At 46.2% G+C, this 22,947-nt stretch overlaps 1 protein-coding gene across 1 annotated transcript in view; it reads left to right on the forward strand.

Annotated features, from left to right (window-relative positions):
- Positions 1-21,535, forward strand: part of JPH1 (junctophilin 1) — a 550,873-nt gene extending 529,338 nt beyond the window's left edge. Inside the window, exons 5-6 of the mRNA XM_078687132.1 lie at positions 18,865-18,965; positions 19,081-21,535. Of these exons, the coding sequence (XP_078543258.1) occupies positions 18,865-18,945 (81 nt within the window). The 3' untranslated portion in view covers positions 18,946-18,965; positions 19,081-21,535. The remainder of the gene's footprint in view (positions 1-18,864; positions 18,966-19,080) is intronic.
- Positions 21,536-22,947: the final 1,412 nt, after the last annotated feature.

The following is a 22,947-nucleotide window of genomic DNA, read 5'->3' on the forward strand; positions in this document are numbered from 1 at the left end:
TATTGGACCACTCTGGTTAACCTCTCCCTCAGTCAAGGCTCCCTTCCTGTGTCCTTCAAAACTGGGCAGGTTACCTCTCTTCTTAAAAAACCCACTGCTGATGCGAACGACCTCAACAACTTCTGCCCCATCACTAACCTACCTTTTCTGGCGAAAATCACAGAAAGATGTGTAGTGAAACAACTCTCCCGTCATATCAAGGACAATGATCTTCTTGACAATTTCCAGTCTGGCTTCAAGCAAAACTGCAGCACAGAAACAACCCTGCTTCAAGTGATTGATGACGCGCTGCAGATACAAGATCACTTTGGGGTCACGCTAGATAAGAATCTCAACATGCAAGCCCACATTAACCTGATGGCTAAAAATGCCCGCTATCACCTCAATTATCTAAGAAAAATGAAGCCATTTATCGAGACCCCTGACCTTAAAACAGCAGTTCAGGCCATAGTCATCTCAAGGTTGGAGTACGGTTGTTCCACCCTATCTGGACTTCCCAAAACATCTACCGCACCCCTAAAAGCCTGTCTCAACGCCGCAGCCAGACTTCTTTCAGGTTCAAGGAAATTCGACCACATTTCACCACACCTGAAGGCACTAAACTGGCTACTCTATGAAGCCCGTATTCAACTAAAGATTGCTTGTATTACTCAGAAGGCGTTACACCACAATACCCCGCAGTTCCTAGCCCAAAAACGTACGCTGTCTGGAGGAAACAGACAGTCCAGGAGCACAGATAACCTACTCCTGAAACCCGCAAGATTCACTAAGACTAAAACCTCCAACAGAGCATTTTCGGGAGCGGCGCCAAGAATCTGGAACTCACTTCCACCTTTCATCAGAAAAATTACCTCAACGTTCCTCTTCAAAAAGGAAGCAAAATCATTCCTGATGAGCTAACTCCTACCGTAATTTCTTCACAAATCCCAAGACTGATGCAAACTCTAATGCTAAGAGTAGTCCTTTTCAATCACGATCTGACTCCCTATAACAGAGCTGTTCCATTGTCTGCATCTGTACCCCGAACTATATTATGTCTCTGTTGTTATTTATGTTTATGTTGTATTGTTCGATGATATTGGATACAAATGCTTCTTGTTTAACCTGCTCACTTTGTAAAGCGCTCCGTTACCCTATCTTGGGTCTGGTTCGCGCTTTCGAAAACTCTAAAAAATCAAATTAAAAAAATACTCGATATAGGGGGGAGTCTTGTCTTCTGATTCTCCTTGACCTTTCTGCAGCCTTTGACACTGTCATTCACAACACCCTCCTTAACACTCTTCAACAGAGAATTGGCGTGGAAGGCACAGTGCTTAAATGGTTTGCTTCCTTCCTCTCTGATAGTTCCCAAATGATCAAAATAGCGAACAGTCTCATCTCCTTTGGCGGTAGGTCAAGGTGTCCCTCAGAGCTCTATACTTGCACTCCCCTTGTTCAAACTCTATTTGGAACAATTGGGAGATCTCCTAAGTTAATCTGGGATCCTCTCTCATCTTTATGCGGACAACACCCAAATCTACATTAAGGTGTCCTCCACACACGATGTCTCCATCCTAAACTCTACTATCAACTCCATTCAAAACTGGATGTCAACTCATCAACTCATTCTGAATCCCTACAAAACTGAATTCCTCCTCACTCTCTCCTCCTCCGTTTCAATCATGGATGGATCAGATGAATCTACTTATCAATAAACCCATCATTGTCAACAGTGCAAAATCCCTTGGTGTCATACTCGACAAAAGACTCAATCTACTCTCCCACATCAACTCCATTGCAAAGTCTGCTCGATTCCAACTGCGCCTTCTTTGGGGGATCCGACACTTCTTCCTGGAGCAAGACCTAAAAACCCTGGTCCAATTGCTGGTTCTCTTTAGATTGGACAACTGCAATTCTCTGCTTACTGGCCTCCACAAATCTCACTTGTCCCCCCTTAAATCTGTTCTCCATTATGCAGCTTGTTTCATAAATGGGGCCAAAAGAAGCAACCACATCACACCCATTTTATCTTCCCTCCGTTGGCTTCCCATCGAGGCAAGATCTATCTACAAGACTGCCTGTATCACCTACAAAGCCTTGCACTCCTCCTCTCCTTGCTACTTGGCGAATAAACAAACTCTCTGGAGGCTCTAGACCATCACGCAATGCGTAAAAGTTATTGCTTGAACCGGAAAGATTGATGGCTCAAACCTTTTCAGGCAACGCAGTGAGAATCTGGAACTCACTTCCCCCTCAGCTCCGGACCACCACCTCCCCCCGGTCCTTCAAAACGGACCTCACACTTCTCCTCCTTCAAAGACACTTCCAAACCTAATTCATGCAATATCTATTCCCTCAAGCAAGTTCTTTCACTGTAGGAAATTCTGTACTCCATGCCTATAGAAGTGCCTTCCCAGTGTGTTCTTGTGTTTTGAATGACTGCCACTTATTGCAGTATTATATTTCTGCGTGTATCCAGTATGCCTCTGTAACTTACAGAATTCATGCCACATCTATTCCCTCAAGGAAGTTCCTTCACTATAGGAAATTCTGTACTCCATGCCTATAGAAGTGCCTTCCCAGTGTGTTCCTGTGTTTGGAGTGACTGCCACTTACTGCAGTATTATACCTCTATTTGTATCCAGTATGCTTATGTAACATGCACACTTGTCACTCTTTCCTCTTGTAACATATTGTTTGCTACCTCATCTTGTATCTTGTTTACTGTTGTTACTTGCACAACTGTCACTTTTTTCTCATGTAACGTAATGTTTGCTCTTGTACTATGCACACTTGTAACGTTACTGTTCCTATTGTGAAGCGCTCCGACACCTTCGGGTAAAGTCTGCGGTATATAAACATGCATAAATAAATAAATCATAATCACATCCACCTAACCACTTTGCAGAGCTTGCACATTATCATGGAGGCTAGGATTATGGGCCAAAAAAATGCAAATTATGTGGCATATTCTCCTTCATTATTATATTTATCCATTTGAGACAAGCAGTACTTTTGCTGGAACCTGCTATATTGAAAATTATGTGCAAATGCAGCACTGATGTAAATGCTGCAACCACTGATCCTTAACATAGCCCATTGTATTATTGAAATAGTATTCAAGAATAATTTTTTTTTTGTTTTATGTTTTATTTCTCAAGGTTATGCATCAAGAACAAAAACAAAGTGCAGCACGGGGGGTGCTCGCAAGCCCCCATCATATAAAATATCCACATTTGCATATCAACCATTACAATAGTCCTAGACAGTCATCATTATCGACAACAATAGGAATGTCCAGGGCAGATAGCAGCATTATACATGAAACATCAAAGACAGATTGAACTGCAATATTCTTTCACTTCAAGCTATTATTTGCATATCTACCATGTACCAGCATTGGCTAGCGGAGCGACACCCCAACCTAAAGAGGTTGAACAGTACACAGACTCTACAATGTTATATCACTGCGGGTCATCATCGATTCGTGTTAAGATATAATCAGTATACGGACCCCAAACCCCTTTTTACGGTAAGGGGATACCTTTCCTCGCTCTGGCGCCTTCTTCTCACGCTGCTGCAGGCGTGCAGCGCTTTAAAACTGGCATTTTTTACTCGTTTTGTTTGTTGTGAAAATTGTGTGATTTTTAATCAGGTTCTTACCTGCTTTTAATAGCGCGGTAGCGCCCACATTCCTGCACCATAATTGTGCCCCCCACCGCTTGCAGAAGCGGAGCGCTGTCATCTGGCATTATTGTTGTTGGACAGGAAGTAGGGCCGCCATATTGGGGCTGCTGCCTTGCAGCGCGCCACTCCACTCAGCGCTCTAGTTCTCCGAGGGGAGAACGAGGAGGCTGTATTTAAGGCGAGCTGGTGGGAGCTGCTCGACCTTTACGGTAAGGGGATACCTTTCCTCGCTCTGGCGCCTTCTTCTCACGCTGCTGCAGGCGTGCAGCGCTTTAAAACTGGCATTTTTTACTCGTTTTGTTTGTTGTGAAAATTGTGTGATTTTTAATCAGGTTCTTACCTGCTTTTAATAGCGCGGTAGCGCCCACATTCCTGCACCATAATTGTGCCCCCCACCGCTTGCAGAAGCGGAGCGCTGTCATCTGGCATTATTGTTGTTGGACAGGAAGTAGGGCCGCCATATTGGGACTGCTGCCTTGCAGCGCGCCACTCCACTCAGCGCTCTAGTTCTCCGAGGGGAGAACGAGGAGGCTGTATTTAAAGCTCGCTTCCACCGCGCAGCGGTGGCGCCTGACTCACACCTGAGTCAAGCCAGAGTCCTGCCCGTCTGCGCCCGTCAGCGTCCCGGAGGCGTTGCGGGCGGCGGGGGGGGCTCTGCACTTTTAGTATGTGTAAATCTGGCGCACTTCTGGTGCGGTACACATGTGAGGAGTTGCGCTCTCTGAATCATAGGGAGAATTGCTGCCATTCTGTCTTTCCGGGCCGCCACAGGGGTAAGTCTCGATGCCCGGGTTGTGGCTGGCGTCCTACCCGGGCTTTGTCTTCAGCCCCCTCTAGTATTATAGCTGGCGCAGAGTACGCATGCATGCTGCTAAACACCAGATCAGCGTGCAGTCATGCGCAAGACATCTTTGAGCTTCTCGAGACAGAGAAGCCACTCTGTTTAATGTTGACGGAGACTTGGTGGGGAGAATCCTCCAACCCCGATGTGGCAATGGCAATTCCGCCTGAGTATAATATCTTCAGGAAGGACAGAGCGAAGGGCAGGGGCGGTGGGGTCGTTCTGGTGGTGAGGAAGGGCACTTTGTGCACCGTCTTGCCCACGGAGGATATCCGTGGATCGGAATCGCTGGCTTTTTCACTCACGCTAGCGCCGCACCAGTCAGTGAAGGGTCTGTTGGTCTATCGACCCCCTGGCCCGCTCGGAACTTTCTTTGTTGACCTTGATTCGGTGCTGTTGGGTCTGGCTCTGAGAGCAGAACACTGCTTAGTGGCAGGGGACTTTAACATCCGGATGGATGATCCGTCGGACCCTGCTGCCATAAAGCTTTCTGAAGCCATGAATCCACTGGGCCTTATACCTCATTTGCAGGGGCCGACTCATGCTAAGGGGCATACTCTTGACCAGGTTTTTTCTACATCCCCTCTGGTGATGAAAGAGATTCTCCCGGTCTTGTGGTCGGATCACTGGCTTGCAAAATTTATGATCAGTGGCACTGCCAGGTCATCCACCCCTGTCCCACAGCAACGGGGTCGAGCTTTTAGAGCATTTAGCAGAGTAACCCCTGAGATGCTGGCTCAGGCTGCTTTGAATCACCCCTGTCCTCTCTCAGGTGAGCTGGAGAGGGACTTGGAGTCCTTGCAAGACTGGCTTACGGAGAGGCTTAATGACCTGGCCCCGATGCAGCCCCCCCGCTTGACATCTAAGCGGGTGTCGGCCCCTTGGTTCACTCCTGCACTGTGGGCTACGCGGCAGCAGTGCAAGGTAGCCGAAAGGGCCTGGCGGGCTCACTATGACAGCATGGACAGGTCTGCCTATAAGGCTGTGGTTAAGGTCTACCACCGGGACATTCGCCTCGCAAAGAAGGCCTATCTTGCGGGGAGAATTGAAGCGGCCGGGAATTCCAGCAAGGAGATTTTTACCATCGTAAGAGAATTCATTTCCCCTCGGACCATTACATCGGAAGAGGTGCCCTTAGGTTCCTGGGCGGCGGATCTTGCCTGTTTTTTTACTAGCAAGATAAAACATATACAGGACTCTTTTTCATCTGTAGTACCTGTTAGGCCGCCGGTGCCCGAGGTTGGTATGTTTTCCTCTGTTGCGCGGGGCGCCATGTTGGCCGAGTTCCCATCTTTGTCAGCCCCCGCCTCTCTAGCGCTTATGGGCAATTTAAAATCTGGGTCTCCGTTGGACCCTTGCCCAGCTAAGCTCTTGGGTAAATTGGCAGAGGTGATCAACCCACTGGCGAACCCTCTCCTCAACCTTTCGTTGAGTTTGGGTGTGGTTCCGTCAGAGTGGAAGAAGGCCATGGTTATCCCGCTACTTAAAAAACCTAGCCTTGACCCAAAGGTCCCAGCTAACTATAGGCCGATTTCGCTGCTGCCGGCTTGTGTAAAAATCTTGGAGAAGCACGTTCAGTCGGTGCTCTCCAATTTTTTGGAGTCCAACGAGATTCTGCATGACTCCCAGTCAGGCTTTCGCTCTAATCGTAGCACCGAGACCGCGCTCCTTGAGGTTTTTGAAACCATCAAAGGGGTGTTGGATACCGGGGGCAAAGTCATGTTGGTGTTGTTGGATCTGTCGGCGGCTTTTGACACCGTCCCCCATGATGGCCTTCTCGCAAGACTCTTGAGATTGGTCTTCGGGGGACGGTGCTCAAATGGTTTTCGTCCTTCTTAGCCGGCCGCCGGCAGACGGTCTGGACACCACCTGACTCCGCCGTGATGCCGCCATTGGGAGTCGGGGTCCCTCAGGGCTCTATTTTGAGCCCGACCCTTTTTAATATCTTTATGACCCCTTTGGCGGCGGTGGCGGAGTCGTTTGGTGCCCGGATCGTGTCGTATGCCGACGACACCCAGCTCCTTTTCTCTTGTGAGAGAGGGGCTGACTTTGACGGGGAGAGTATCCGGAATTGCCTTGGGGCGGTGTTCACATGGTTCCAACTGAACAGCCTCAAGTGCAATTCCGATAAATCGGAGGTACTCTTCTTCGGGTGCGATACAGAGCCCAGCTGGCAGGCATGGTGGCCCGTCAACATGTTCCCACCATCCGGCTCTTCCCCTATGGCTAAAAACCTGGGGGTCAAGATGGACAAGGGGTTGACGTTGAAAGCCCAGATCCTTGGGGTGACCGGCACCTGCTTCGGCCTATTAAAAATGCTGCGGAGGTTTCTGCCTCTTCTGTCTGAGGAGCATAGGAGGCTCACTGTGCAGGCTCTGATAGGCTCCAGGTTGGATTATGCCAACATTATTTACCTGGGCCTACCAGAGTACCTGCTACAGCGGCTTCAAGTTGCGCAGAATGCGGCGGCTAGGGCCATTTTTGGTCTAAATAGACGTACCAGCGTCTCTGGGCTACTGCTGACGCTGCATTGGCTACCCATCCGCAAACGGATCGCCTTTAAGGCTATGTCCTTGGCCTATAAGGCGCTCCACGCGGTGGGGGCGAAGTATCTCCAAAAGAGACTGGCCTTTTACCACCCGGCTCGTTTGTTGAGGTCTGAATCTCTTCTCTTGGCGGCGGTCCCTCGTGTTAAGAGGGCCCGCCTGGGTGGCCGTTCTTTTAGTCTATTGGCCCCACAGATGTGGAATTTGTTGCCGCTCCCACTTCGGGGGGCTACTACTCTTCTTGAGTTTAGGAAAGGGCTCAAAACCTGGCTGTTCTCCCAGTAGGCCTCCAGGTAGTTCTTCTTTTATTGTTTGTGTGTTGTGCATTTCTTTTAAACTGTGTTGTGTTATTCTGCATTATTTCCCCTTACCTAAAGCGCCGGGACACTCTTTTTGAGTAACCGTTGCGCTATACAAAACAATAAATAACATAACATAACATAACATAACATGTCTCTTGGGCGAGACGCGCCTGGCAGACTTTCCGCATAGCTGGTAAGTTGATCATGACAATAGGCCATATCTCGCAGCCACTGAGTTATCGTGGGGGCCGGCCTACCATCCCAACATATAGCCAAACGGCGTTTAGCCACTTGTAGAGACAGAGCCACCAATTTACGAACTTTCAGAGGAACACCGGATACAATGCTCAGCAGACAGAGTCGCATATTTTGCTCAAGCTGCACACCAGTCATACTGATCAGAGCCTGCAGCACCTCATCCCAGAACGTACTGATTTTAAAACAGCCCCACGCTAAGTGCGCAAAATCAGCCACATCCGCCCCACAGCGCTTGCAACAGGGAGAGTCTCGTAAACCATACTTATGTAACTGTGATGGGGTATAATACATTTGGTGTAAAAATTTATAATGGAGTAGTCTAAAATTACCATTCACCGCCAAATACCCAGTCATTCGGCAGCTCTCACCCCAATCCTCATCCGTCAGTTATTGCAGCATACAAGCATCCCACCTATCTCTGGAGGTTCGGGACGCCGCACCTTAATCAACCTGTGAGGTATGGTAAAGACGGGATAGTAGCTTGGTGGTGGTGGTTGCCGTGAAGACTAACTGCAGTGTCCCCAGTGTCGCTGGTTCATCCGGAAAGCAGGGATACAAGTCGCGCAGCGCTGCTCGAAGTCTAGCGTAAATAAACGTGTGCATCACCCCATTTACTCCCACGGGTATGAAAGCAGGCAAAGAGATGAACGTCCTACCCACAAACACATCCCCCATTGCCCGCAGACCAGCGGCATGCATCACCTTAAGCGCCCCCGCTTCACCCGTCACCGACAGAGTTTTGTGATGTAATAATGGCATTGCAGGAGCATACAGCGGCAGACGCTGCGCCCTTCTTCCAAGTTCAGCCCATGCCTTGGTCGTGCATTGTACCGTGTCTATTTCACCACGCTCATACACTGTACGGGTGTTGACTATCATGGCATGCAGGGGAATCGGCTGTACCGCACCCGCTTCAACAGCGACATGTGGCGTGAAGGGTGGCGCATTCTGCCAATAATGCGCAAACTGTGCCTGAGCGCATAAATATTATAACTGCATATCAGGCACCGAAAACCCACCCAGGTCGTAGGGCTTGATCAATGTTTACCATCCTACACGGGCCTTCTTACCACCCCAAACGAGAGTGATCAACAAGGAGCGCAATGAGACAAAAAAATGCCGCTTCAGAAGGAGAGGAATATTCACGAATAGGTATAAAAATTTCGGCAGAACCACCATTTTAATTAACGCGACCCTGTCCGTAAATGTCAGGGGTAGCCGCACCCACCTAGCCACTTGATCTTCGAGTTTGGACACTGCCACCCCGTAGTTGGCTCTGAGAATTTCTTGCGGGTCCTGGGTACCGCACTGGGTCAGAGGCCCATTCTAACGGGTAATTCAACGGGAATGGTACCGTACTCGGGGTAAGAGATAGGACAATAGATTTATTCCAATAGATGGCCAATCCCGAGAACCGTTGAAAATGGATGTACTCCCTAATGAGTTGTTAAAGATACTGCTCCGGTTCCCTAACATACAGGACCATATCGTCCGCATACATCGACACGGCTAACGGTCTTTGATGAAAGGCGAACGCAGATCTGGCATGTCTCTGCCTCAGTACACACGCAAGGAGCTCTAAAACCAGCGCAAACAGCAAGGGGGAGAGGAGTCACCCCTGGCGAGTACCCCTTTGAATCGGAAACACCTCTGAGACGTGACCATTTACCCGCACCCTCGCAACCGGGTCTGTATAAAGTAACTTTATCCAGCTAGTAAAGAAATAGGGCACTCCCATACAATGCATCACGGCGATGCAGTACTGTTAGACGCCTTGGCGGCGTCTAACAGTACTGCCACTGCTGGAAGTTCCGGTTGCACTAGATGTAGGACCGCAAACAATGTTCGCAAGTTATGCGCCGTAGACCGCGTGGGGATAAACCCGGACTGATCCGGGAGGACCATGACGTTAAGTAAAAGACGTAGGCGCGTGGCAAGAATCTTAGCAAGTATTTTGACGTCGGTGTTCATCAGCGAGAGCGGTCGATACGACTCGCATTTGTCAGGTGGCTTGCCTGGCTTCAACAACACTACAATTAATGCCTCCCTAAGCATATCCGGTAACCGCTGTTGTTCAAAGGCCTCCTCATACATAGCCACAAGTCTCGGTATTAACAAATCGGCTTACTCTTTATAAAATTCAGACGGCAGACCATCCGTTCCTGCCGCCTTACCGTTAGGTAGTGCAGCGATGGTGTCCCTAAGTTTTTGTTCTGTGATACGGTGCATCAAAAAATCTTGTTGCCCCTTAGATAACCATACTAATGCAACGTTAGCCAGGTACTGCGCTATATCCTCTTCGCTAGCTGTCGGTTTATGGCCATACATGGTTATATAATAGGTGACAAAGCATTCTAAGATGTCCTCAGTGTCCGGGACGGACCGATCGCCCTCCGTAAGCACCTGAATACCGCAATATTTAGCCCAAGGTTCCATAATACGTTCAGCCAGCGCGCGCCCGAGCCTGCCCGCCTCACCATAATACCTAGCCTTGCAGCGGCATGACAGATGCCGCACTTCCTGATCAGCTACGTCATTATACTCGGTGACAAGTGAGCGAATGGCAGCCAAAGTCGCCGCATCAGGGACCTCCTCATACTGTCTCTCCAGGGCGCAGCAATTCACGCTCCAGACGTACCATAGAGCCCCTCAGTGATTTGAGCACCCCTGCCTGCAAGCCTATACAAGCCCCTCTAATGGTTATTTTGAACGCCTCCCAGAGGACACACTCACTCCGCACAGACCCTGCATTGTCACCAAAGTAGTGTACAATGGCCTCACGAACACCCTCCTTAAACACAAGGTCTAGCAATGCTGTAGGTCGTAACCTCCATCGGAACGGGCCGGGGCGTAACTAGGGAGAAGCATTTCAAGCAAAACCGGAGCATGGTCCGATAGAGTACGTGGCAAGTGCGAGACAAGTGCGAGACCCTAGACACCCAAGTTGCAACATCGCCTGTAACCACCCAATAGTCCAGACGGGACCAAGTGTCATGAGCACATGTCCCTTCCTTGACCCCAGGGTGCTGCATCCGCCACACATCCACAAGCCCTAATTCATTCACACCGTTACTTACAGCCTGCTCAGCCCTCTTGACGTGCACATTTACACGCGACGTTCTGTCCGGCAGCTCATCCAGGACAACATTAAAGTCCCCCCCACAAAGAATGGCAGAGATCGGCAATGCAAATATCTTGTTGCATAATAGTGTGAAGAATTCCGGGTCATCAACATTAGGGCCATACACATTACCCAATGTAACCAGTGTTCCACATAACCTCCCCTGAAGAATAATATACCTGCCTTTCCTATCAACTTCCTCATGTGTAATCTCAAATGGCACTCCTTTCTTAACAAATACCATCACACCCCTTGCATACGATGAATAGGAAGAAGCAATCCTCACACCAGCCCATTTTTTCGCTTCGCAGTTCTATCAGTGAGGTGCGTTTCCTGTATGAAAGCCAATTGCACATTGTGCCGATCTACATAAGCAAACATCTGTCTCGTCTTTTTGGGGTTATTTAACCCCCGAACATTCCAAGTAATGCATGTCATTTTACCCGCCTTATCCAGTATCAATCAGTGGGAATAATTTGACAACATAGGAGTACACTGAGCCCGCTCGAGGCCCAGCAAGATGGAAGAGCAACATCACACCCTTCAATACTGCACACACTATCAATGACAAACCAAACCCACCCCACCCCCACCCCCCACAGTTCCAGATGAAATAAACAGCTTAGCCCAGCCACCTTCCCCCTCCCTCCGAACACCCAGTCCCCCCTGTCCAACCCCCACCCACTTCCGCACCCCAACTCTGCCAAAGCCACCTCAGAGCCCACCCCAACCCACCCCCAGTACAACAATAAGAAACAGAATGTGGGGTACACCCATACACGAGGGCACTAAAGCACAACCCTCCCGCAGAGCAGGAGTTGACCGAGTAGTCAATAGATAAACATCCCTGCCCCAGTGGACATACCCAGTACATCAAAACTGACACTGCAGGTTCCCAGGGGCAAGTCCACCTGTAAGATGAGTGGGCCAAAGCTAATACAATGCTATGTCAGGGGAAAAATAGCCAGGTGGGGATGAACCTCGCGAATGACCAAGCAGGCAATTATAGCCTGCACTGCTACAGTAATATAACAAATGCATCATATCCTCGTCTCAAAACCCCACCTCCTGAGCATGAAGTATCCAATAGTAAAAAGGGAGAAAATGCAGTCCCCCAGGGGTTCCAGGGGTAACCTAAAAACATGAATCAGCAATTAGAGGACTAGCATCTGGAAATAAAGAATAAAATGACGGTGCTAATAGCACCTGTGTAATCGTCCAGATAAACAGCATCATGACCCTCCATCCCCCAGTACAAAGAACAGTAGCATCTCCTATACTAGTAAGTCCGGTCCCTGAGACAGTTCATGAGCTTTAGCCTACAATGTGGTCATTCAATCCATCAAAAAACAGTCTCTTAGCTCTCCGGGTTCCCAAGCTCCTCTTCATCATGCTCAGCAGCCGAATCCCGCTTCCTGCGCTTCACTTTCTTGGCATAGTCCATCGCAGCTTAGGGAGAGGTGAAAATCTTGTTCTCAGCAATCATACCAATGCGGAGACGGGCAGGGTATAGCAAGGCATAGGGGACTTCTTCCTTATGCAAAAATTGCTTCACAGCACCAAACTCCCTACGCGCAGCCTGCACAGCAACAGTGAAATCCGGGAAAAATTCAAGCTTATTACCTTGGTGCTCGATTGTCCCTTTGTCTCTGGCCATGCGTAAAATGGCATCCCTATCTCTATAATTTAATAACCTGGCTATTATAGGACGGAGTGGAGCCCCGGGTACAGGACGGGCAGCCAGAGAACGGTGGGCCCGCTCGACAATGAACATGGTGGACAGCTGTTCAGACCCAAAAATGTCCACAATGAGTCGCTCCATGTACGTCTCCATTTTACCCACATTTGTGGATTCCGGCAGCCCTGTGACGCGGATATTATTGCGTCTGGACCATGCCTCCAGGTCCTCGTTCTTAGCCTGAATGAGGGAAATGATGTTCTCCATACCTAGAGTCCTGTCTGCACCGTGGATAGGCCATCCTCCGCGGCCGAGACCCTCTGCTCGACCTCCCCCATGCGTGCACTCTGCTTCTCAAGCTGAGAGGACATATGATCTAATCTGTGGTTGAACGCCGTCATGGCACCCTCAATGGACTGTAATGTCCGCTGCATGGCCACCAAGGTGGCCTCCAAGGTGGGGGGCATCCGTCTCCGAAGCCGCCCTCTGTGAGGCCCTGGGCGGCCGCTTAGTCCTAAAAGAGAGCTTTGGCCGGGTTTTATCCGTTCGGCCCATGTTGTTAGGACCAGTCGGGTGCCTGCGCCAAGAGGGGAATGTGATGGCAGGGATCACAAGGCCCAAATTACAGATGATCACCACCCTTTCTCACAGCGCCCCAGTCAATACCACAGTGGGATAAAAGTGATTGTACTTTGTCGCAAACACGGGCCAAAATATACAGGTGCCCCCCTAGGAAAGGGAGTGTAGGCTGCAATAAGCACAGTCACAGCGTGGACAGACAGCGACCCGTGCACTCACCTAAGCAGGCTACCACCTCGTAATAGCAGAACCATAAGCCATGCAGCTAAGGCGACCGAGCAGGATGACGCCTACCTACCCAGCCAGCACAGGCAGGCCGCCACTCCAGACCGCGGCCCAATTCGAAGCACACTCCAGAAGCAAAGTTCCCACAGGCAGCACTAATTAGCCCCAGGGCCAGTGCCGGGGGCGGCCACTATCCCTCAAAACTCCGATGTTGTTCGCAGGGCAAGGCACCACCTCCAACTAAAGAATGCACCCTCTCCCGCAGCCCTCCACGTTGTGTCACAGACTGTCAACACCACAGCCTCCCACGTAGCCTCTTAACAGCTGCCCCGCAGCCCAGGAGCAGAGCGCGGGGTGGTACAGTGCAAGACAGAACACCTCAGTATGCCAGAATGTCAGGTGCCTTAGCTGTGTCCAATGTGGAAGCAGGCAGCATCCGCAGCTCCACAGTCCATGACCCCGATGTTGTCAACAGGTAATCCAGGCCGGGTATTCACGGCCTACCCCCGACGGCGCAACAGGGGCACCCTCTTGCCGATGTCAGGAAGCACTAGACACACTCCGCATAGAATCAGATGCAGTCGCCGCAGGCCCCCAGGCAGGATACCACCTCCTCCGTTACAGCGCTCCCCGGCCCACACCAGCCGCAGCTCACAGGGCGCAGCCAAGCACTAGGCCCAGTACCGCCTCCGCATCCCCGGCCGCCACCAGGCCCCAGCCCCACTCACCACCGCCAGCACCAGCGGGATCGCAGCGAATCCGGCAGCAGTCCAAGTCGCTCCGCAAGACCAAGCCCGAGGCCCCAGGTGGCCGATTCGTCCCTTCTCGGCCCTCCGCGCTCCTCCACACTCCGGCCGAGCAGCTCCGACACAGTCTGCGGACCCGCGTGGCACTCTCCTTTCGCACCCAGCGGGGACCCACACGGCAATGGTCACCCCTCCGAGGGCCCAGAGGTCGCGACTTCCAGGGGGGAATTGACGTACAGCTGGGAGCAGCACAGGAAGGGCACCGGCAGGGAGAGAGGCCCACTACCCCAGGAGGGCCGCCATCTCGTAGTGCCTTGCGGTCAGGGCAGCGATAGTCAGCAGACCGATTGTAGGGGCCCTGGAGAGCTGCAAAGAGCATGTACCGATTCCGCAGGACTCGTAAGGCCTCTATCCTCCAAGAACCAGAACAGAGAGCAGTGGATGCAGCAGGATTTTAGGCGGATTTTGACTCGGTCAGGCAGAGCCTCACAGAGGTGCGGCCATCTTGCCGTGCGCCCTCTAGCACCGCCCCAGTATTCAAGAATTCTAATTCCATTTAGTGCACATTGTTGGCTGCCTTTGAAAAAAGCATATTTTTCAAGCTTACCGCCCCAAATTAAACATGTATTATAAAGCATACTATATTCTGGTGACATTTGCAAACCACTCAGCTTCGTAATTTATGATGTCACCAGAACCATGTTGTATTGCCGGCTCTGTATTTCTGCACAGTTGGCAAATTCTGACACGTCCAGGAGCTCTATATCATGGTTGGATTAGGCTTCAGCATTTCCGAAAAGGGTTTCCTTAACAAATAAATAAAAGCAATTTTCACAGGCATAGTGTTACACTGTTTACAGTTGTATACAGAACAGCCTTTCCACGATTGAGATTTGAAAATTTAGATAACAATTCCAGAAGCTGCTGTTCAGGTTACCAAAAGTAGTCTTGTAAACCCTTAGTAAATTCATAAAATTTATAAATCTGCACTCCTGTAAGGGTATTAAGTCTTGTGGAGATGTAAACCTGCACGGGCAGACTGGTAAACTATTTTCAGAATCTGGCCCTCGTAAGTACTGGAAGCACGTCGCACCCTCTTCTTGTCAATGTCTTTTTTGCCGTGAGATGTATGCTTAAAGACCACTTGAATTACCTTGTTATTCACAACAGTTTTCTGTAGGGCTGCGATATTATCTTTCACTCCATTCTCGATATGTGGACATATTATTATAGAATCTTTTTATTATATTTTACAATATGCAAACAGCAAATACAGCATAAAAATTATAGAATGACTTACCTTCGATATTTCAAAAACATATATCCACTTTAATACCTGTATATGAGGTCGCCCATCTTCTCTCTTCGCTATTGTTTTTTATAAGTCACTGTTGCAGGTAGTGTTTCTCTTTTGTTGGCTGTTAGAAGAACTCCCAGATGGACCCATTAATCATGATCCTGGTACCCTGCTACCTCTCCCCTATCTTTCTGTATTTTTGGAGAATTATAACGTCTTATATAGTTAGTTCTAGTGTGTGCAGCAGGTCTCTTGTCCAATTTTATGGACATTTTGTTATGTGATCCTGTTTTCTGGAGACGCACTAGGAGGCCAGGTGGCACGTTTTCTTCTTCCAATGATCGTCCTTTTTTAGGTCTCGCCCTGGAATTAGCATCCAAAGGATGCTTCCAGGGACGGAGACGTATAGTCAGCTGTCTCGAGGGAAGGACGGACGAGAAGGTGCACGAGCGCAGTCCAGGCTGGATTGCTGTGCGCGAACGCGCACGTTCCGTCCTGCGCCGCCCTCCCAGCCTACCGCGCATGCATGCATGCACACAGACAGACACAGACACACACACACACGTCGCAGACAGACACTCGCTCACACACACACACCCTCCCCCACAGTCACACACACGCACTCCAAGACACATACATACACGCACGCACGCACACACACACACACAGGCCGCGCACGCGCGCGCGCGTACATGCTCCCCCCCTCCCCCCGCCCGCCGCTCAGCAACGCACTCACCGGCTTCCTCTCCTCAGCTGCAGGGCCCGGCAGCAGGACTCTTCTTCCCTCCTTCGGCACCGGGGCGCAGGGTAGGCTCCTGCCTGCTCCGGTGCTCCCTGCTCCCAACACGGCTCCAATCGCGGCTCTTCCGTGGGAGGCGGGGTAGGCTCCCGCCCTCCTACTTCCTGTTTCCGGGTGTCGCGCCGGCCTGCCTGACTTCCTGGTCGCAGGCCGGCAGAGTAACGAGGATGTTTTGCGGTATGTATTTATTTAGTTAATTATGCATTTTTATATAGCGCAGACTTTACCCGAAGGCGGTATTTATTTATTTATGTATTTATGCATTTTTATATAGCGCGGACTTTACCCGAAGGCGGTATTTATTTATTCATGTATTTATGCATTTTTATATAGCGCGGCTCGAATCCACTGCAAAGTAACCTGGCGCAGCTTGCAGGCTTCCTAAGGCCGTGCAGATAGATAGTAGTCGTTGTCTTTTGTTGCGCACGTAACTTCATCCAGATGTACTTTTCGGACCGTTGTTCCCTGAGACTACCAGTGCATTTCTGCTTCGTCAATTTCTTGAATGTAGTTTGAGTTTTAAGCCTATGGAGTGAAGGGAACTCGGTTTGCCATGTACACCTCCCTAATGACTCAGTAACATAAATCAATAATACCTGCCGGGCTTTTTAGATTGACGGTTTTTCAAAGCATTATTCGAATAGGTGTCGACATTACTCCGTTTACCTACCTCGAAAGGATGAAAGACTGAATTGGCCATGCCGCGATTCTAAACAGTGGATGCAGCTCGCAGCAGACGTCAGCTGCTAGTGTTTATTTCACTGAGTGTTCATGTCGGAGCTTGCTGTGGGTCTGCCAATTTAGATCTGCTATTCATTCGTAGAAGTCTTTTTAATCGAGGATGCGTGCACCCATGCACACCAGGACGCAGGCGCCGCCAGCTCATGATGCACGAAGCACTGTTTGTTTTCTGGGGCTGTTTGTGGCATATTGCTTTTGTGTTCTGCTTGCGTATCACGTATGTTTAAAGTGCTGTAAAGAACACGCATGTCTGATGGTTGGTGAACTGAAAGCCGGCCAAAATATGTCTGCTCACATGCCATCGATAGGAGAATTCCCTCACGATTGCTTTCTCACTCGTACTACCTGCATCCACGCTTTTTCCCACCACGCCAATTCTCGCCATTTGTTAAGTAGCTTTCTTTGTGACTTTGAACGGTACTACATTGTACATCTTTTTTTGTAATCGTTTGGTGCTATTAAAAGTGTCACAACATTTGCACAATGTTCATCCATTGATTCATTCCGTCAGATCAAACTGATGACAGTTAATTTAAAAGATAGTCGCGTTTTGTGGCACGTGCCCCGTTTCCTTTTGGCCTCTGTGTTCCAACGTCATTGCAAAATAATTTGATCTGGTAAAAAATCTGACCGTGTTGGTCAGGTGCAGCTTCCAGTCCCAGTACGGCTGTGCCATAATCGTCATCACATATGGTCAACAACGCAGCCAGACCAACAGAGGAAGGACGCAGTGTGCTTTGGTCATTTGTGCATTTTATTTATTGGCGAGGCGCTGATATGAAGAAAGAGCCTTTGTACACAGGTGCACAGTGTCAGAAGGCAAGATAGCTTTTCTTCCGAGTTCACAGCCTCCTATACTAACGTAAAATAGTGACTAGTGGTTTTTGAGTGATAAACTCTGCCGATAATACACATTTGCTTTATGGCAGGATGGCACTCTTCCTGCTTCTCCCTTCTCTTCTTACACTCACCGTGTTTTTCTGTCTTTGTCTCTCTAGCTGTGCTGTTTCTGTCTCTTTCACCTCTTTTGTCTATATCTATCAGTCTTTCACTGCCTTTGTCTCTCTAAGTTTTTCCTTCTGTCCGAATTTATTTCATTCTTTTTATTCCGATTTTACCCTCACAGACAGTTTTATCTGTTTGTCTGCTATTCTTTCTCTCTATCCCCTTTTCTCTCTATTTTTCTTTCTGTTTCTCTCACTGTATGTCTTTTTATTAGAAGTTTCCGCGCTTTTCTGTCTTTCTGTATCTTTTTAATCTTTGCCTTTGTCTCTAACTACTGTGCATTCTTGCCTTTTCTTTTCGCCCCTTTCTTGCTACCTTTCATTCTACTCTTCTATTTATCTCTTTGCCTTCTACTCTTGCTCTAGCCCCAATTAACCTCTTCTTTATTGGTTTCCAATAGGTTTACTCGATGTGATTAGCACCTTCAGGGGCAGAGCTACACAATCTTAGTGTCTCTAACAGGAAGGCAGCCAGGTTCACAACACATATTGCATTGCAAATGCTATAGGTGTCACATTTGTGAAAGTTAAAACTATTGGCATTGTAAATGACAAAGCTATTACTTTAGCTATTACTATAGCTAAATAAAAAAAATGTAATTCGCAATACCAATGGCTCAAACTTTCCTAATGCGAGACCTATTGCATTGCAAATGCTTGTTAATATTATCTGCCTTGGTTGTGTGCAAGGAAGTAGTGAAGTAGTTTGTTTTAGAAATGTATCCATTGTGGGGGGAAATGTTTTTACATACATCTGTATGTGTGTGTGTGTGTGTTTGTGTACACACACATTGTGTATAGATACATGCATAGGTACATACATACATACAAAGATATACTGCCTAGTATGGTTTTAAATGTTCCTCGAGACATTATACATCAAAAATGTTTCGTTTCGATTTGCCACATTTTCGGTGATTTGAGCAAAAACATCACAACAAAATATTTCTAAATCTGCATTTGTATGGTTACTACATAAGATTTCCTGTTTTCTTACTTTTGGGGAACTATATGAACTAGAGAATGCACAATTTAATGTAATTTTTTTTCTTTATTTTTAGGTTCCTAATTCATTCATGATTGCCCTGGTGATGCTGTTGAACGTTGGTCTAGCCATACTCTTTGTCCATTTTCTAACTTGATTGGAATTGCAGTAAAAGAGGTAAGACATATTTTTCAATTTTTTTACATGTAATTTTTTTATAGAGATCAATAATGTGATGAGCCTTTCTATTTGCTCATAGTCATTAATTTATATATTTATTTTGATCAATCAGTGAAGTCGTGACATCTAGTGGTGTTAACCCACGGTTATCGGATGCGGTGTCATCAGTATTTTAATGGCAGGAGTCAAACCTGGACACAGAGGAAAAAGGTCTGGAGAAAGGTCTGGAGAAAAAACTGAACAAAGAGCGAGATACGTTGGAAAATGTAGCTGTAATCTGTTCCTTTGGAGAAGATTTGCTACCTTGTCATCTTATGAAAACAACGAAAGTACTTCCTCATCAAGCTGAAAAAGTAAAGTTCAGTTGAAGCAACCTGCCTTAAGCAGTGAAATACATGGGTCCTCCATCCGTTAGTATAACTAAACTGGAAATGCCTGGTGCTGCACTTTTTTGAGATTGATAGAAGCTGCCTCACTATTTTTCTCTCTCTTTCGGTGGCGGAGATGAAGCAAGTGACTGGTGCATAAATGTGTTGCGACGATTCTGTCTCTATAGGATTCTGTCCAACATTCAAGCCCATCTCGCTATGAGAAATTGTTAACAGCATCACTCACCAGTCTTATTCCATAAATGCTGCTTTTAACTTCTCCAGTTTAATTTGCGTGTGCATGGTTATGTTAATTTCACGGCTTATTTAAATCTGATGCCTTTTTGTAATGTCACTCAACTTCGAGAAAAGCACTTGCTTTATTTATTAACAGGGCTTGACATAAGTAGTACAACATGTATACATGTGTATATTTATATATACAAGTGTGTGTGGTATAGATTTGAATGCATGCACACACTACATTATATAATAACACATGTATGTTTAGGTATCTTAAAGCTTCAGATTGAATTCTCCAACATGTGTGATTCTTTATTAGTATGCATAATGTAAGGGTGCATACAAATAACCATTAGTATCTCCTTGATTGCTTTTTAGTGTTGTCTGTAGAAAGTTGTAGCAAGATGTAATGCTTCATGAAGTGTGGGGAATGCTAAAAGTGGTAAAGTGACAGTAAATTAAAGATTATATTTTTATTTTATTGTAAAATATGTTGGGAGAAAATAATACAGAGGTAAATCAGGGTTTCTGTACATTATATAAAAATGCAATTAATAACAGGAGTATAAGGGTAAAACTATGTAAACAGTTACACAGCTAAGAAAATAACATGCAATGTTTTTCCTTTAGGATCAGGTAACTCCTTTGGAGTAACTTTACAAGTAGGTGAGCTGTTGAACCTACCCTTTGTTTTTTCAGCACAGAACAGCTCACTATACTGCAATAGAGGATTTGAAATGTAACATAGCAAAGCATAATAACGACATTGGCTAGTATATACCTTTTGCAATGCGATAAATAATGCATTCAAGTGGAATACGTTCTTCTTCTAAAAACTATTTTACGGAAGGACTATTTCCGTTTTTTGTTGAACTTTTGTAATTTTTCCTGGTAGAAGCACCTCAACAAGTTATATTTCGGATGTATGCCTTAAGTACATTTTTTTAGTCCAGAGTTTAGTTAAACTTTTGTTCATTGTGCCATTGAATTGCAATTTTGGTATATTGTATTTTCCAAAAGCATGCTTGTTTACTAGCGGAGAAGCTGTACAGTTTGTGTGACTACTAGGGAAGACACTTTTCTAAAGCAAAGTTTCAGAATTGAAAAGGGCTTGGAATACGGTCAATAATGATACTGGAAAGAGTTCCTACTTGTTTGCTTAGAACCAGTTTGTAAACATTTTAAACTATTTTATATAATTTAATGCAAAAACTCCTTAATGTGATTACCTGTTTCTTAAGCAGCAGACACATCACTTTTAGGTGCGCTTTAATGTTTTATCGTCTGAACAAGCTGAGAATTCCTAAGTAACTTGGTGGTGATATGTGATGGAAAGTGTCTGTGTGAAACATTGAGAATAATAATTTAACTGAGCGTGCATAGGAAAGTAACTTGTATATTCATTAGAAAGGGTATTTTTAAAGTATGAGAACATAATTTTAATAATAATACACTAAGAGGTCATTATGCTTAATAAATGTGAAGGAAATGTTTTCATGGACCTCCTTCCTCCCAAAATGCAGGAAAGTCAGATTTTTGTAACTAAAATATTTAATTCTTTTGAACTACTTTTAGGAACAGAGGAGAGAAATCTAATTTCTAAAAAAAACAGTTTATTTAAGCATGTTGGTTGCTTTTATAAATAGATGTATGATTTATAAGCTTTTATAAAACAAAGCTCAAAATAGAAAATGTTGGTATTTTTCTAAAATGTGCACAGCTGTATTTTACATGAAAGCCTATTTATAATTAATTGGTTGTTATACTGTACACTACATTTTGGACAGCACCTGAAGCCTGCCAACGTACTTAATAATGTCACTTTGTTTATTTAAAGTTTCTTGGTGTGAAACAACTCTTTATCTACAAGTTTCGCTATTTATAATCCTTGAAACTCCAGATGTATATTATACAGTTTTCACAACTGTATTTGCTCTAATAAAAAAGTTCATATTATTCCGGTGTATGTATTTTATTGTTTCTTCTCCTTGAACTAAAATACTTTTCAAAATGTGTTGACCAGAAGTACTCTTTAATTTGAGGTTGATAAAGGGTTGGAAATCTCTGATTGTCACATTTCTAATAAATAAAAAAAGTTTAACGATTTTTATTTTTGATTTTTGCAATCAGTTATATATGCAATGCTTCACATGTTGTGCCTAGATTTGTATTGTTTATTTACAATATTGATTTTAGATTTTTTTTTTAGGTGAAGTAATTTTCATGAATTTTTGCTAAACAAGCAGTTTTCCCAAGGAAGTCAGCAAAATTGTGAATGAAATAAAAAAAAAAGCCAAGTTAGGAGAGTTCCTGAATAAGTCATTTTAAACTCTTCTCTTACATTCCCCAAACGTAAAATGTTTTTTCATTCTGGAGTTGATTGACAATTTCATATGGCAAAATGAACCCCGACACACCTAAAATTTGAATAACCAATATGTGACCTTAATAAGTTAATACCAATATGGCAAAGGTCCACTCAATCACAGGAAAACACCAGAGATATATTTATACAAAGTTTCCTCAGTATATTTCATACACAGAATTTGACATATGAACCATCTCTGTATCAATTTAGAACATGACTAAATGCACTCCAATTTTATAGTCGGAGCAGATGACAAAACATTCCTTTGATGGTGGTGACGTGCATAAGTCCTTGTGAGAAAATACGAGAACAGCCGACACATGTTTTGTCACATCCAGTGACTTCCTCAAGGCTCTATGGAAAAGTTGCACTACTGAAAGACTATAGTTCGATGATTGTGCATGTTATATAGGTCACTTGTCAGTCCAGCTAAGTCCTGAAAATGTACCAGAAGGCAGGTAATGGCTACAAAACGAGTCTAAGGGCAGCTCCTGATGGACTCCACTCGTTGTGGTTTTCAGTAGCGCAACTCTTCCATAGAGCCATGAAGCAGTCACTTTCTCGATCACTGGATCTTCCTGAAAAACTATCTCCTTTGATCAGCAGAATTCAGACAAGTTTTTGAAAACAGAAGATTCACTTACAAAACAATATATGCACAAAGTGATTTTATTTTGTCTGTTGTCTGTATTAAGACTTTTCCAAAAACGTTTACCGCTAAATAAAGGCTAAAGTATCAACTTTGTACAAAACCCACTTTAATTATTGATTGTAAAAGGAAAAATACAGCAAATTGAGTTAGTTGGGTAGCATCCAGGGAAGGAGAACACAGCACTCACTTGAGGACATCAAGCTCTTCCACCATCCACAAAAGCAGTGCTATATCAGATTGTCTGAGTTCCTTTTTCTGCTCTGGGGTATTAAGATTCCTTAATGCTGGCATCTAATGCTTGTACTTAGTTTTTATAAGAAAATGTAACACTGTTAATATCGGTGCAAT

Source organism: Lissotriton helveticus, chromosome 4_1 (assembly GCF_964261635.1).
Source record: "Lissotriton helveticus chromosome 4_1, aLisHel1.1, whole genome shotgun sequence".
In the NCBI taxonomy this organism is placed as follows: Eukaryota; Metazoa; Chordata; class Amphibia; order Caudata; family Salamandridae; genus Lissotriton; species Lissotriton helveticus.